Source organism: Agelaius tricolor, unplaced genomic scaffold (assembly GCF_023055355.1).
Source record: "Agelaius tricolor isolate 1412-34295 unplaced genomic scaffold, bAgeTri1.0.p SCAF_3, whole genome shotgun sequence".
NCBI classification, from domain to species: Eukaryota; Metazoa; Chordata; class Aves; order Passeriformes; family Icteridae; genus Agelaius; species Agelaius tricolor.
Genome location: NW_027269263.1, coordinates 36,918,159 through 36,935,463, shown reverse-complemented (window position 1 = coordinate 36,935,463; position 17,305 = coordinate 36,918,159). Strand labels below are relative to the sequence as shown.

The window sequence follows — 17,305 nt, the reverse complement described above, 5'->3', positions numbered from 1 at the left end:
GTGAAAATAGGTGCAGACATGCAGTAGGGTTGTATGGGTGTGGGGTACTGAGGGGGAAGAAACTATTGGGGAATCTAAGTTAGTTTATGGAGAGAAGACAACTGAATACAAAAAGGGGAATGATGGAGAAAGGAAGGATTAGGAAACCAAGAGAGGCTGAGTTAGGGATAGGCATTAGCTTCCTTGAAGCTCTGAAGCTCAGGGACAAATTCCTTGAGCCGAGTGCAGAAACTACCATGTAGCAAGATGATTCTTGTGCGAGAAGTAAGTAATGGGCAAAGAGATGCTGCTCCCATTTTGCTGGTTACCTTCCTTGCTCTCTCTGTATGGTTGTAGCTTTTTTTTACATGCTTACTTGATGTATTTTTTATTAAGCAATGTTGTTATTTTTTGATTTTAGGAAATATAAATTCTTTAAAATGGATGGGAATGAGGAACAATTCATATATGCTCTGGGGTTCATTCCCCATGGTTCTTCCCCTCCCCTCCCCCAAAACTGTCGCATAATTTGATTTGGAAAGTACTTCTAATGGAGAACAAATTAAGGGGCACAGATTCTGTTGTTTTTACAAGAGGTTGTCTTGCATGGCCTGACCAAGCAGTTCCTCACCATGCTGAAGAGAGTGTGTTGCATAGTCTGGTGCTACCATGTGATGTAATTCTCATTTACAGTAATATTCACACCTGTCTTAATTGTTTGCTGTGATTTAATTAACTTTAGTAGATGGATGATCTCATTTCAGTCTCATTTAATCAAGGGTCTTATTTGAAGGGTCTCATTTCAGTCTCAGGAGGGATATGTACTTTGTAGTGTGAGCTCCCTGGTCATGATGCTCATGTAACTATAGATAGATTTTTCCTTGCTCTGAGCTTTTATCTTGCTGTACTTGATCTTTTGAAGACCTGGAAGTATCTGCTTGTGTCTTTCTTAGTAAGATTCTAAAACAGACAGAAAAGTTGTTACTGGGATCTTTTAAGTCTTAGAAAACTGTGAGTAATTAATATTTGGCTGCTGGGTTGAAATGAATATATGGTTATTTTGGAAGGCTATTGGTTCTTTGCTGCAAGGTAGTGTTAGATAATGTGTCAGCATCTGTTACTTTAACAAAAGGAGTTCTCTGTCATGATGTATATTTGTATGTATTAGGGTTTTACATTACTTACTTTTTTTTGCCTGAGAATGAGGTTCACATTTTCCAATTTCAGCAAACGTGATACAATTTAATCTTAGGTTGCTGCCATTGTTACATTGCTTTGAATTATTATGAAAAGATTTATCTATTAGGAGCCCTTGCCGAGTGCCATTGCGCCATGGGAAGGAATACTAATAAACAGTTACTTCCAGGAATAGCTATTAATCCTTCCATGTTTTTTTAAGACATATCTATTATGGTTAGAAGTCTTTATTTTTCTAGGTCTGATAAGCATGTCTTTTAGATCTGAAGCAGGGAAACAAGGGCACTAATCCCCAGGTCACAGTGATGCAATTCTAAAACGCTAAAATTTTAAACAGTGCTGGAGTTTGTGTCATTTTTTTCTTTGTTTCTATTCACTCAACCTCAACAAAGAAAAAAAAAAAGCCATGGAGAAAAAGGTTTTGTCTTTAAGTATATAATTATCAGGTAGTAAGGCTTTAAAATTACTTACCACTTCAGTATGCAAATGCCCAAAGGCATTTTACATTCCATAAATAGCAAATGCCACTACAGTTGGGTTTTCTGTCACACTTGTAGGTTTAGACCTCCAAAGAACTGGGTATTACTGGTGAGTTGATTAGCATGGATATTAAATACTTAAAACCTTGCAGGATTATAATCAGTTTGGGTTTTCTGTGTGTATGTATATATATGTGTGTATGTATATATATATATTTCTATGTTAAAACTGTTTGGCTTCATATTCTGGAAAGATGAGAAGCTATGCATAACATAATTGTAAATACGGAACAATAGCATTGTGTTAAATTGTGGAAGGAAAATAAAAGAGGGCTTCATCCTTCATGCCAGCCAATGGGAGGGAGGGGATGTGATCTGATGCTGTGTTCAGCACCTGAGTTCTGGACAGCGGCACTTGAAGGATCAAGGAATTGTACGTTCAAACTGTGGGATGGAAAGAAAATTAAACATTTTACTGTTGATCATGTTGATCATACTCCAGTGCCATGTTGGGATCCACTTGAGATTCTGGTATTTTATGTAATATTGTATGAACAATTACTAGGCCTGCTTCATAACAAGTAAAATAGTTTGCTCATATGGCCAAAATAAAATCTAAGCTTAAATAACAGTACCAACCAAATGTGTGTTATGGTCTGAGGAATTTGAAAAAAAAAATATTCTTAACAGTAAAATAATTTTCACACACCAAACTTATGAATTAGTTTTGATTGACTTAATGTCAAGAAGCTGGCATAGATGAAAAGAAACTGTCTGTGCATCTGTATTTTTCTGTGGATGTATATAACAGTTTGCAGTGTAGTAGTATAGTTTGTAGACCAGTGAACTATATGAATATTAGTGAAATGAGTTGTGCCAGAGTACATCATTAAAGAGAACATTTCTGCATTTTAAAAACATTTTGTCTGTGTACTTAACATGTTCCTGGAATCCACTGTGAAGATAAAATTCACCAAAACAGGTTAAAATGTAGTTATTAAAATAGGAAGATAAAATTTTGTGTTCTTGTTTCAACTGTGGAATTTTTGTGTTTGGGGTTTTTTGGCTTCTTTTTGTCTTCTGAGCTAAATGAAATAATGAGCTTTTTTTTTTCTTTTCTTTCTAGGGGTTGATACAAAATTAAAATTCACTCTTGAGCCATCTTTAGGTCAAAATGGTTTTCAGCAGGTAATTTGATTTATTTTTTTTCTTGACTTTGTCAAGGAGTGGGTTCTCTGCAATCAAGGTGCTTGCGCTAGTTCAGAAGTGCATTTGTCATCATAATATCAGCATATTATTTGCAATTGCATCAAGGGCTGTTTAATTCATATTCAGAAAATGGAATAGGCTTTCATTGTTTGCTCAGATATTTCCTAAATCCTTGTGTCCTAGAATATTATACTTTAGTCAAATTGTCAAGTAATTAATCTGTATCTTCCCTGTGAGTGGATTAAGCAGCTAAACTCTGACATGTGTGCAGTAAAATGAAATGAATGTGCATGTCTGCAAGGTAGCAAATGTTGCTGTGCTGTAGCATTAAACTAATGATGGATAGTTTACATTTTGGGATGCTTTTTCTTTTAGTGGCATGATGCCCTCAAAGCAGTGGCCAGACTGCCCACAGGCATCCCAAAGGAATGGAGGAGAAAGGTAGGTAGACCTCCATGCTTTGTGGGCCATATTGCCTGTAGATTTCTCAGGAGAGGTGAATTACATCAATATTATCTGTTAGTAGGTTTTGTAATGAATATTTGGACCTTTTAAGTTGTACTGGGGATTTTTCCTTGTTTTCATTATTCAGTGACAGCCTCACAGGGAAGATGGAAAGGCTGAGGAGACAGGTAAATATGATGTTTTCAATAGTTGGGTTCTTTCTGCTTGAGGCTTAGGTAACTTATTCTGGTGCAGATGTTATTGCCTCATACTGTCAGTCTCAAGAAATTGCACTGGTGAAATTGCCCCCACAGCTGAAGATAACTGAAAGGAGAACATATCTGCAGTGTAGGATGTCACACTTACGAAGGTGAAGTTGATAGATGGTTAATGCTGACAAGAATGCTCATAGAAACAGTTGTTGGGGAAAAGACAGATTACCAAAATTAGGGAAGTTCAAAGTCAGGAGTGATGTAGAATGGCAGAGTGCAGCATTAATGGGAAATTGCACTGAGTGTTGTAGAAAAGGGTCCATTGGGATTTTGCCAGACTTACTTTATTGCATTCTTCAACTTTTGAAGTCCCCTAGTATAAAAAGGGGCATGTCTATTAATTTTTTCTTAAAAACTGAGTCACTCAATCTCAGCTTTAAAACCACAGTTTTAATAAAAATAATATTTTTAAAGATTTATAAAATATGTAGTTCCATGTATAATATATAATAATTTTAATATAGAAATTATAAATTATAATTGTGTAATTATAATTTTATATATGATATGAATTATAAATTATATAAAAATAATATAGTTCCACATATTTCTGATGTATCGGCTTAATTTCTTTTTCCTGTTTTTGCTGTCTTTCCAAACTGAACTCTACCTCTTTACAAATCAGGAGAGAAGGAAGAGAAGACTTTATGGCATTGTTTTCCTCACACCACGATGAATTTATTTTTAATCTACAGCTTCAATGAATCCTTATACCCATCTAACAGCCTTTTTTCTTTCCTGAAATATTCTTTTCTCACACTCCAGAAAGTGTCTCAGACACTTTTCTGTGGTACATGAGTGGCAGGGGTCACAGAATCTCGGAAGGGCTGAGTTTGGGTGGGACCTCTGGAAGTCATCCGGTCCAACCCCTCTGCCCAAGCAGGGCCACCTACAGCTGGTTGCCAAGGACTGTGTCCTGGTGACTTCTGAATATCTCCAAGCACAGAGATTCCACAACCTCTCTGGGAAATCTTTGACAGTGCTCAGTTGCCCTCACAGTGAAAATGTGTTTCTTGATGTTTGAGGAGAACCTCCTGTGTTTCTGTTTGTGCCTATTATCTCCAGTCCAGTCACTGGTACAGATGACAAGAGCCTGGCTTCCTCCTCCTTGCACCGTCCTTTCAGGTGTTTATACACACTGGTAGGATTTCCCCAAAGCTACCTTTTCTCCATTCTGAATGGTCCCAGCTCTCTCAGCCTTCCTGCATAGCAGAGATACTTTGCAACTGGGTGTCCCCAACATATATTGATTGGTGCTTGGGATTGTTTCTCCCCAGAGACAGGATATTGCTCTTCTCCTTGTTGAACTGAATGAGGTTCTTGTCAGACCATTTTTCCGTCCTGTCAAGGTGTCCTTGGGCTTGTCAGCCACTCCTCCAAGTTCTGTGTAATCAGCAGACCTGTGTGTGCTCTGCCACATCATCCTGCTCAGATCTGTCTTTCCTTTTCACTCTGCCCATCTCCGTGTTTGCTCACATGCTCACATGATGCTAACCAAAGAAGTAGTGATGAAAAGAGATCTTTTTACTGCCATTCCCCGGTTCACAATGATTTTAAGGTAGATACCAAAATAGAGGAAGTATTTTGTGGTGGCAGTCTGCTGATTGCCTCCTTTGCTGTCAACAAAAGGAGCAGGTTGACATCTGCATTATTGTTGTGGCATGTGGGCTGGCAGAGATAAAGAATCCAGTCAAACAGCATCAGTAGGGTGTCAGCAGTGCTGAGGCTGTTGGGAGGCAGAACAGTGGCATTCCTCCACACGAGTCGCTTCACAAAAGTGTAGAAAGAGACATTTAAATGCAGAAAACATGAGATTCTGTGAGCTGTCTATAAATTCCTTCATCATGCAGCTATCTCAGTGTTTAAATCTGTGGGAAGTGTCTACATTGCTTTTCTCACTTGAGTGAATTAATGGCTGATATAAAACTTGACCAGTTTGCTTTCATGATTTCTTTCAGTTTCCTGAAAAAAAGGTCCTTTATTGTTACTTGTTGTCATTGTATGGTCTGTCATGTGCCTTTCATGGTTCAGGAAGTTTTCAAATTTTTAATAAAGGTCCAGCCTTTGTCTTGGATACACATGCATAAATCTGTTCTGGCAATTATTAGGCTTTAAAAGTCATGAATATGTTTGTTTCAGAACTCCTGTAGCACCAACAGTTTAGGAAGCCCTCTTGTAAGAGTAAGTTGTTTTGATCCAAATCATGCTTTCAGATCAATCCCAAATGGTGAATACTAGATGCTATTTGTTCTGCAAACTCATCAGAAGAGACTTCTGATAAAGAGAAGCACCAACACTGCTAGATTTCTTTTGGGAGTTTTTAGGAGACGTATCCATGGTTGAGTTTTAGGAAAGCCAGCAGCAGTGTTATCCTTTTATCAAACTCTTTGTTGGTTATGAGGTAGAAGGTCTGAACTGACAGAGGGTCCTTGCCTTGTGTTTCCATTTTGGAGGGCTCCTGTGAATTCACTGACAGCTGACTTGCATCTTTGGAAGCAGCCCGCAGATCTGGATGTTTAATGCTGGCCATTTTCTTCCTTTCTGTCTTAGGGAGCAAGGTATTCATTTAATTGTGCAAAAAATTGTTGTGGCTAAAATCCTCTTCTGCATATTTCAAATTTAACAGCAGATCACGTATGGGTGAAGCTGATAAGGTTCATCTAACAATATATATTGACACTTGATATTTTATCAGAGAAATAATTAATTTTGCCGTTCGTATTTCTAGGTTTGGTTGACCCTGGCTGATCAGTACTTACACAGTATTGCCATTGACTGGGACAAAACCATGCGTTTCACATTCAATGAAAGAAGTAATCCTGATGATGACTCTATGGGCATCCAGATAGTAAAGGTAGCCAGCTAATTTGTTATTTCTTTTTTAATTCTTAGATGAAAAATTGACATTTGAATTTGGATTTATTTTCATCCCTGCAACTGCTTTAGCAAAAAATGTATCTTAATTCCCTTTGGCCCACCAAAGGTTTTTTTTTGGCTGCTTTGTTCCTTTTGCACTAGTCTGGTTAGTGTTGGCTGGGAAAAAGATGCTATTTCTGGGTTTTTGTCCTTTCATTTTTACTTTCTTTTGATTTCAAAAAAGTGCTGGAGTTAATGAAGACAAAGGAACATAAGTGGGTTTTTTCCTTCTCTGTAAATAAACACAAATGTTTTCTGGGAGTAAAAGCATATTTTAAAATACAGCAAATGAGCATTCTTCAGTTGTTTTACAGGAGTGAAACACATTTGCTTATTTGTATTTCTCAGCTGATTAATGTTTAATATTTAAAGCAGTCAGCCATTTTGTACATTTTGCCTTTCACTTGTAAATCAGTTAAATTTCAAGGACAGTGTCTGGCTTGTGTGTTTGGAAAAGTCAGTTATCTACTAGTTCTTCTATACTTTGATAAAAACAGGTGCTCTTTTTTGTTCAATTAAGCAGCTGTTGTGCCTTGCCTGTTTGAAACCCAGAGATTTATTAACATCTTCTGTGGCAATGCCTTATAAATATCTTTTAGGGGACTTGTTTACTTAAGAGCTTGCTGAAACTATTTCTTTTGAGCAAGAGAAGGATTTAACAGATTAAAAAAGAAACATTTTCATCAACTTTGGGAGTGTGTACTGGGAGGGTCGAGGTGGAAGGAAAACTGGGACAGGAAAGAGAACTAACAGGGGACAGAAAATACACATCTTTTCTCTACTTGTCTTGTCTTTTTTTTTTTTTTTTTTTTTTTCCTTTAAAGGACCTTCACCGAACTGGCTGCAGTTCTTACTGTGGCCAGGAGGCAGAGCAAGATCGAGTGGTACTAAAACGTGTTTTGCTGGCTTATGCCAGGTGGAATAAATCTGTTGGCTATTGCCAAGGATTTAACATACTAGCTGCACTTATTCTGGAAGTAATGGAGGGCAATGAAGGGGATGCCCTGAAAGTGAGTAATTTTTTTTTTCCAATGTTGAAAATTGCTTTTACTTAGTGAACTTTAGAATAAACTAATGTGTGAATTTTGTATACAGACTAATGAACACAACTCAAAAGAGTTAGCTGATTTATGTTGGTGAACTTTTTATTTTGTTATCCTGTCTCAGCTAAAATGAATAGTTTGAATGTTATCACTGTTAATTTTTATTTGAAAAAAAAAAAAAAAGCAACCACTGCTACTTACTATAGGATATCTTATCCCATAATCCCAAATCTGCTTGCAAACACTATAGGTAGCTGAAGTACTAACATTTCATGATCAGCATCTTGTGGCAGCTCCATGTGAGGCAATTGATAAATCGTCTATGTTTCAAAGCAAATCCTAGGGAAACACTAAATATTCAAAATGAACATAAGTCACTTTGAAGCTAATTTCTGGACTACATTAGTCTTACTGTGTTTTGTTTTCTTAGATGGCTTTTATTGTAAATAAAACAAAGCTTCATGAAATTTATAATATGTCAGAAAATGGAAATACAGTTTACTGGACATGGTTTACGGTTTGGCAAGATCATGCGCAATTTCCTTAAATAAATTTGCTCGTATGTGTGAGTTGGGTCAAATTAATAAAAGATGACTGTGACTCTTCAGATACTGAGCTGTTTATTTTGCTTTAGACAATGATTTAAATATGGTAAATATTTAAATGCACTCCTAAATAGTGTTCCTATTATTATAGAGCTCCTAAAATATAAAGCTTGTGGCAGTAGAGTCTAGCTAGCTGATATTTAATCCTTCATTCTAGACAACTGCCTGTAATAGGAAAAAAATACCATAATATGGCAACTTTATATCAGAAAGTAAAATTTCCTTTCAATAATTCTTGCTTAAGATTTCCTCAATATTTTAACAGTAATTTATTGCATTATCCTATAGGAAATAGGATTACCCAAGGTTTATGAAGTCCAAGTTCATGATAAGAACTGTGTGCATCCTTGTGTTGTCTGTTATTGTGAGTTGTGTCAGGCTCCTTGTGTGGAGGAGACACTAAATGGAGCCAGACTGCCCCAGGGAGGTAAAGCCCTGAAGGCTGTTTGCACCAAAACTGGTCTTACCTGGCAAGAATAAGAATGGAAAAAAAAAATTATTTCTTTTCCAAGCTCAGTGTGGGCTTTGCAGGGTTGGAATTTTCCCAGAAGACAGAGGGAATAGGGGAAGGGTAAGGAAAGGAGCAGGGTGGGTGGGAGGAAATAAGAATTTGGTATTAGCATGTGATGGTTTTGCTGTAGTCACTGCCACCTAAAGCAAGCAGTGAGTGAGAAGCTACAGAGGCCTGTAAAGGTACCCTGAGGATTGTAGCTATGGGGTAGCTGTGCTGGGGTTATTGTAGAATCTGGGAGTTAAGGGAGCAAGGGTATCCTTAGGTCTTGCCAGTCAGGTCTCATTTCTGGGGAGGACATTATAAACAAAAGCTTTGTGTTTGGAAAGCATCTCCCAGGGGCTAGGAAACAGCAGGTATTACTGATGCCAAGGGGCTTTAACAGCACAGGACCCAACATGGTAGCTTCAGTGAATGCCCAGCCAGTGATACTTGAGTGTTAGCTAGTTAAGGTAAGTATTATGTTAAATCCCTGGAGTTGCCTCAAAGTTAGCCTACAGAAATTATGGTAAACAAGAAAATCCCATCTTGCATGAGTAGAAGCTATAAAAGTCTCATAGATATTGAAACATAAAAAAAATTTTCTTGCATGTTATTGCATGGAAATGCTACAGAATCAAATAATAAAAATAATTTGTAGAGATGTGTTACGAAGAAAGTATCTATTGCAAACTGGTAAATGCATGAACTGCTTTTTTTTTTAAAAAAAAAGTCTTCTCAAAGCAATTCACATGTTGGTGAAACAGAATGAACTTCAGTGTTGAAAAAGACTTCTGTTCTTCTCTGTGCTCTCATATATCAGAGATCAATGAAGTAATACTTTTCAGTGGGAAGGGAGCAAAGGCCTCTATAGAAGGGTGTCTTTCACATGGGGGTTTATAGCTTATGTCATAAGGAATTAATGAAAACACAAATGGCATAATTGTACATTAATGTTGCTATATTAAGTTACTCTTCCATTGTTTGAAATATATCTAAACAAAATTAAGCATATTTTCACAAGACTGTGGGGTAACCCACTATTCAGCAAAGGTTACATAATGCATCTGACAAAATACATGTAGAAGCTGTTGATTTGCCTTTGTTGACTACTGTTCCACATGCTTTAAAACATGGAACATAAGACTGCTATTGCTGGAGAAATCTTTCAAGGACAAGTGGCAGTATGTGGTCACAAGCAGCTGGGAGTGAAAAGAGAGCAGTAAGGCTCTGTCAGCTGGTGCTCTTGGCAGTCCTGTGTCTGAGAAGCTGTTTCTGTGGGCCTCTTATGAAAAGAGAGGGATTGGAAGGAGGACTGTCTCCTGTATGTGAAGGTGCAATGCATCTCTTGAGAATGAAGATCTTTATGAAACATGGTAAGGATGCTCATATGAGAGAAATGTAGAAGAGATACAGATGGGATGACTGCAGGCTCTCTGGATGTGGTTAGTAGAGTGGCCACAGAGATCCTAAAAGATCCTGAAGTGAAGGGTCAGTGTCTTCTGTTAGGCTGATGATAATCATCAGCTTCTGCATGTTTTTTGTTGCATTTCTTCATTCTCAAAAGTTTGACAGTATCCATTTAATTCCTTACCATCCATGTAGTTGAGCTACCTCACTTGAAACAGATGTCTGCTTAAAATGTCTCACGCTGCTTAATTTAGCACCTTCTAAAGTGACAAGATGGAGTGCAGCATATGGTAACAAATCACAGTAAAATATATGGAGAATTTATTTTTAAAGAACAGTGCCTTGCATTTTGGAGAGGCAAAATAGGGGATTTGCAAAATCAGTCTTCTAGTTGTGGCATTAACCAGAGAAGGGATAGTGAGACTCTCCAGCAGTGGAGAATCTCATAAACAGTTCCAACATCAGAAGTGTCAAAAATTGTTTTTGCTGGGGGTAATGCTGCCAGCTTGGGCATAGCTTACTGTGACATTGATTTCAGTCATTGATTTCAGTCATTTCATGGTTCATAAATTCTGGACAGTTTCAAGAGGCCTTTGTACCTTGAATGTTTGTGGATATCTAGGATACCTGAGGATGCTCAAAGTGATAATATTTTTTCCCCATATAAATGGAGGTGCCATAAGCATGTGTTGCCACTGGCTCCAATTCATTCTTTAGTGAACAGAGAAATTTCATTTTTCTGTAAGCCCTAGAAAATAACTGCTCTTTAAGTCCTACATGATAGTCTTTCATTCTGCCCACAGATCATGATTTACCTAATTGATAAGGTGCTTCCTGATAGCTACTTTGTCAATAATCTCCGTGCTCTCTCTGTGGATATGGCTGTTTTCCGAGATCTTTTACGAATGAAGCTTCCTGAACTGTCCCAGCACTTAGACACCCTGCAAAGAGCTGCTAACAGAGAAAGTGGAGGTATGTTCAACAGAAAATGCTGTTCAACTCTGTCATGCTGTAGTTTCATCTGAGCACTGGTTTAAAAATACAATATTTTAAGTGTTTACATGAGTTTATTGCTTAGAATATGTATTTTAAATTTTTAAGATGAAATATGATGGTTTCTGTTACTGATAACCTGAACATAAATAGGTGTACTTCCAGGAAAAACAAAGGGAAAGAATTTGGTCCCACCAGTAGCTGCAAACAGAATTGTGTTGACAAGAATATACAAAGCATGGAGTGACAACACTAACACTTAGCTTAGTACAAGGGCTGTCTTGGAAAGGTAATTTCTTGCCTTAGCTCAGTATAGGTGTCTTCCTACTGCTCTGTGTAGTTGCTGGCTCATATAGCTATTCTGGGAAGAGTTACAGTGTGAGAGCCAGTGAGGGCTGCTTAGTGTTTCTTCACCTGGATCCTTATCAACAGACAGGTACAAAACTCAGAAGTATATCTTAGGTTCCTACCTGAAAACTGGCTTTGCATTGTGATTTTTTTTTTCCCTGGCATAGCATTCTGTCCAGACTTACAGCTCTTTTATTTAGGGATGTTCTGGGAAGGGTAAGAGGATTTTTGTTAGTTGATTTGGTTTCTTTTTCAGTTGGGAAGCTAAATGCACCCTGAGTTCCACCTTAGAAAAGATCTGCTGCTATGTTCCATATGTCTATGCCCAAACTGTATAAAAAACAAACAAGTGGTATTTGTTTATTTCAAGGAAATACTTACTGTTTGAAAGTGTTTTCACAGGCTGGCCTCTCTGGTGATGGCCTCCAGTGCATCAGTTGATACTGGGATGCACAAAGTGTTCTCTGAGCATAATGAAAAAGTAACATTTTAGAGTTTCAGCCTGAAATACTACATTTTGTTTGAAACTTAACAAGTACACCAGGGTATTAAAATAATAGATATGACTTTACGAGACAGTCACCTTATCACCATGTAGATAAAGACTTACGCCATCAGTTGGCGAAAAAATGCAGCATTTTGTGGGGAAGTTGGTGGGTTTGGTTTTTCTTTTTGATAGAAGCTTTTATATCATATGGCTTTGGGGAAAGAGAAACAATCTTTCTGAAATAAGGGAGAAAATGTGGTGGTGTATTCCAGGGTTTATAGTCCAAAGCCAATGATGCTGCTTAGTTTTTTGCAGTGCAGCATAATGGAAGGTGATTATGTAATTTTTCCATTGTTCTCAGCTTATCTTTGGACAGCTGCAGGCTGAGTAAGTTTTGAGCAATAACAGAGGTGCTAGAATGTCTGGTGTATTTTACGATGCAGTTTATACTCCTTGTAAAATGATAGTAAATTGCAGTTACTTCAAGTAACTTGTTTTTTTCTTGTTTGTTTTTTTAACTTCAGGAGGCTATGAACCCCCACTTACAAATGTCTTCACAATGCAGTGGTTTCTGACACTCTTTGCCACCTGTCTGCCTAACCATACAGTTCTGAAGATCTGGGATTCAGTATTCTTTGAAGGCTCTGAAATTATACTGAGAGTAGCTTTGGCTATCTGGGCAAAGCTAGGAGAGTAAGTGGTCATTTTTACCTGATTTTTCTTTTCAGTATGAGCCATGTTTAACTTTTGTTTTCTTTAAGATGTTCTCAATTCTAAACAAGATACAATCTTTCAGGAAAAAGATTGTTTTGAAAAAGCTGCAAAAAGGACCTTTATGGTTTCTTAAAAACACGTGATTCTGACATTATGTCAGAATGGGCATGATAATTAATTGACCCTTTTTGCAGAAAATGTCTCCAGTTGCTGGAGTTGTCTGTGTATTTTGTGTTTATGCTGTGCTAAAAGGTTGGACTTTCCTGAACATAAACCTCTGAAGGAAGTGGTAAATACTCTATATAAAGACAGATTAAGAGATTTGAGGGAGACCAACTAATTTAGTTGGGTACCTGAAAGTGGGGATGTTAATTTCCTTAGTTTCATTTAAGGAGACTTAAGGATTTGAGCCCATTGGCTTTGCCCAGTACAAGAGTTCAGTGTTACTAAGGGAATGACCCTGTGGTACGTGAGTCTTTTCTGTTAAGGACTGAAAATGAATTTTCCTGAAATTCTCTGCTTTTCAGCACATTCCAGCCAAGTTTCCATTGTAGTCCTTTGTGGCCTTGGAAACTCACCACATGGCCAGAACACAAGAGGCGGTTAGTTCTTCAAACCTCTCTGTTGTCAAAGCAAATATTTGTGTTCCGAGGAGTTTACAGGGCTCCCAGAGAAATGAGTTTTGTCACTGGCTTCAGTGGGAGGTGTGAGCTCTGACAGGTCAAGCAGATGTTAGTTCAGCTGGAAACATTTTTCAGCTGGCATCAGCAGCTGCATCGATTTTTTTTCTTGTGATAGCTTTCTTCAAGCCTATTAAAACTCGTCTTCCTTTTTTCTCTGAAATTGAACCAATGGGATTTATGTTCAGTCTGTCCTTGGAAGTTTCATTTCCTTTTTTCTTTCTGAATAAATTAGCACTGCAGGCCAGTTGCATTGTAAGAGGATTTGTTTAGTACATTTAATTTTTAATCCGAAGAGTAATAATTAAAATAATAATTTCTTGAGAGCTTTTTTATATTCAGTTCAGTTCAATGAATGAAACTTGCATGAATCATTTGCATTGGGATTAAGCTGTATGTAGACACATAGTGTTTTAGATAAAAAGTTCTTTCAGTAGATCTCTGTACACTTAAAAGTTATAATTGTGAATGCTACAACTCATAACATGATAAAAAGGAAATTGCTACTTTGAAGATTTTACCGTAAAACTTAAAGAAAAATTAAACATGTTTTAAGAAATTGAAAGGAACAGAATCAAGAAATATATAAGAATGTGTCTAAGAGAAATAAGCTGATCACTCTGCATGTCTTGCAACTGTTGTTTGTGGGGAATGGGAGAAGGTCTGGTAAAAGACAGGACACTGTTTATGCTGGGAGAAGATGGTGATATTTTTACTTCTCTTTGTCCACCATTAGAACTAGAATGGGGGATTTAAAGAGGTGGGGCCAGAAATAGTGTTCATAGTCTCATGATCTTCATACTTCTCAAGATTCATTCTCAAAATGAAAATAGGGTAAGAAGTGCATTTTTAAAATGTAGGTGGCTCAATTGTACTTCTGTTTTGAGGGAGGCTGAAGGAATGGGAAGTTAAATATAGGGGCAGTAGAGAAAGCAGTATGTGGAGGTCATGAGAGACTAAAGGTAGCAGGGCAGGTAAGCCATAAGTTTGTGATAATTGGCTACATACCCACTGTTTATACTACTTTTTAAGGTTTTTTTTAGCTATGTAATCATTATTTTACCCAAACCGTGTTAAGACTTCAGGAGTTTCATAGCTCAATGGTTGTTATGTGCAGTTGCTGAAGATCAAGGGAAGCTGCTTTTTGTATTGCTTAAGAAAAAAGGCAGTGTATTTTTTTTCATGATTCCAGCATCTGGGTTTTAGAGGAGAGGCTACAATATGTAGCCATCAAAGCACTTCCTTGGGATATAAGAAAAACAAATTTCTCACTTGACAGGAGAGATGTTTAGCAGCTGACCCTAATGTGTGTAGAACACCAATTCACAAAAGCATATTACTCATATTTCTTTTCCTCTAGATGACACTCTCTGTTTTTAGAATGATTCTGTGCTTTTAGAAATGTAAAGAAAAGTGCAGAAAAAGTATCCAATTGAACCCCCTTCCCAAAACAAGGCAAACAAAAGCATCCTACCAAAGCAAACAAACAACCAAAACCAACACTCTTCCCACCCCTAATTTAGAAATAGCATTCACAAATATGATGATTGAATTTTCCTGCATTGTGCTTTATGTTAGCCTAATTATTTTTTAACACAATTACATGTATGAATGCATCTATACTAATTTATTCCACAGGAATGGTTTCTGGCCAGTGAATATCGTCCTGTCTGACAAAGTTCAGACAGTGAATTTGGCCATTTGGTGCATGGTGAAGAATGAGTGATGAGGTAGTCAAGAAATCTTTATGCTCCCTTTTTGAGCTGATAAGAGAACCCCCTTGTGCTATTAGGAGGCAAAATGTATTGATTCTTGTGCTGCAGAATGAAAGGGGCAGAGGGAATAGCCTGTCTGGAGATACATTCATCTGTTATCATGAGGAGTCAGGACAGCAGGCTGTAGTCAATGCATCTTTTTAGTGCTGCAGCTTTTCCAATGTTGTGTGCATAGTTTTATTGTTTGGAAGTCTAGGCAGAACTGCAAATAAGCTTAGAAGTTAAGCTAACAGAAATGTATATTTTATGATGACAAGAAGATGAGTTTTGTTTTGAGCATGTAGAATCATATGTAAAAGTCAAATAAAAACTAACATGTATTTTGATGTAGGCAAATTGAGTGTTGTGAAACTGCAGATGAGTTTTACAGTACTATGGGCAAGCTGACTCAGGAGATGCTTGAAGACAGTCTGATTGACAGCAATGAACTTATGCAGGTGAGTAATTGTAACATAATTAATTTTTGTGTTTTCTGTGTTGATTTCTTCAGGTCTTGATTTCTAACAAATTACATTTTTCTTCAAATACTGCAGAAACCTAAATTCTCCCAAGAATAAAAGTTCCAGATAACAGAGTTGAGCTAGCATGTCAATGAAACAAGTAGGTGACCTGCAGTTAGGGCTAGAATCTTATTTTTATATGAAGTGTAGAGAACTACTAGGTGTCATTTAATAAAAATTGATTCTATGTTGACAGCTGAGTCTTTTGGGATATGATGCTCAATTTGATTTACACAAGATTAGTCACCATTTCTAGGATGTTTAGTAGTCACCATTTTTAGGGTGTTCTTTGCCTTATTTTTATGTTTTGGTCAGTTTTTTATTACACTGTGTCCTTTCCATTCTGCTGTGGGAAATAAGGGTTAATGAAGTGAGAAGTGTAGAAAAAGTCCTTAATGATTTAAAAAAACCCAAAACATGAACAGTCAGTAATGTACTGTAAACAAAGACATTTGTAGATAATTGAATTATCTTCTCATTGTGTTTCAGTTGCTGGTCTCCAGTGTGGTACAAAATCAAGATGTGGCATTTGTGAATAAGAATAATTTTGGGGAAGTTGAGGTGGTCTTTTGTGACTCTGTGGATTTCTTTCTTTGTTGCTGTGTGTAATAGGAGATAAGGCATGAGTTGGAGGGATATTTTTTTTAACTCTTGCAACTACAAATACTAGCAAATTAGCAATCTTTTTGTGCTTCAACAAAAAATGAGTATTTGTCACAATAGATATGTGTGTTCATAGTGTATGTGTGTATTTTATGGCACTGACAGGAGTGTTAAGATAGGATAGCATTGATATGGAGAATGTGGCCGGTTTAAGTTCTATGTATGGAGGAACAGTGTGTCTGGTTTATGTGTGTCCTCTCTGTTGAAGAAACCACAATATAGTTTGCATAGCTTTCTTCAAGTCAAAGGCAGGCACTGGCAGTGTAGCCATCTCTGAGGCCTCCACTCTTTACCCTAAGTGGAAAGAATAAGGAACTACAAGAGTTTACCATCAGGGCATATAAGTGCTACCATGTATGTGGTTGGAGAAAAAAATTAAGAAATATGAACCATTGCATTAATGAAAAGATCCAGGCTGCTCGAACATGCTTCTTTTTTAAATTGCTTTAAGTTTTTTCAGAGGAGTCATCCAGAGATGCTTTGTGTTCATTTTCTTTGCTTTTTCCCTAATAAAAATCAAAATTATTAATTTACATCTAATATTTTTTACAAGATGGCTCAAGGACTAGTATCCTACTGTGGGGAAAGGATTATAATATCCCACTCTGCCTTCCCATCGCATTTCAGAAGAGCTCGCTGGTGGCAATCATCTCACTTCTCTTCAGACCTGCATAACACTTATAGTTGCATCTAAACTGCTTGTCCAGGCTCACTTAAGCCAGCCTAACAGGCACTTCTCAACCACTGAAAAACAAATTGTGCTCTAAGAGCCTCGTTTCTTTTAGGAATTAGAGGAGGGAGGTACAACTGATCCTTCAAGGGAAGTGTTGACAGAGCAGATGTCTAAAGTAGAACAAGAGGACTCATGTCCTCATTCTTTCCACCAGCATTTATAGGTGCTGCAGTTTTATTGCTCCCATGCAGACAGTACCTATAGTTAGGGTGGGAGCCTTAAAGCTTTTGCAGATTTGGCCCTTGTGTGACAAAAGTTCTTAATGTTTTTACTGAGGAGAGCATGAAGGCATTGGAGGAGCAAGCCAGCCTACGGTTTCTTCCTTTTTCAGATTGAACAGTTTGGGTGAATAAAGGGTAAGTGCTGTA

General features: G+C 37.4%; 1 protein-coding gene across 3 annotated transcripts in view; it reads left to right on the top strand.

Moving 5' to 3' along the window:
- Positions 1-17,305, top strand: part of TBC1D30 (TBC1 domain family member 30) — a 52,264-nt gene that overhangs the window by 25,766 nt on the left and 9,193 nt on the right. For all 3 annotated transcript variants that reach the window (XM_071423500.1, XM_071423499.1, XM_071423501.1), the window contains 7 exons: positions 2,782-2,843; positions 3,240-3,305; positions 6,309-6,434; positions 7,321-7,506; positions 10,848-11,016; positions 12,397-12,565; positions 15,373-15,478. In XM_071423500.1, the coding sequence (XP_071279601.1) occupies positions 2,782-2,843; positions 3,240-3,305; positions 6,309-6,434; positions 7,321-7,506; positions 10,848-11,016; positions 12,397-12,565; positions 15,373-15,478 (884 nt within the window). The remainder of the gene's footprint in view (positions 1-2,781; positions 2,844-3,239; positions 3,306-6,308; positions 6,435-7,320; positions 7,507-10,847; positions 11,017-12,396; positions 12,566-15,372; positions 15,479-17,305) is intronic.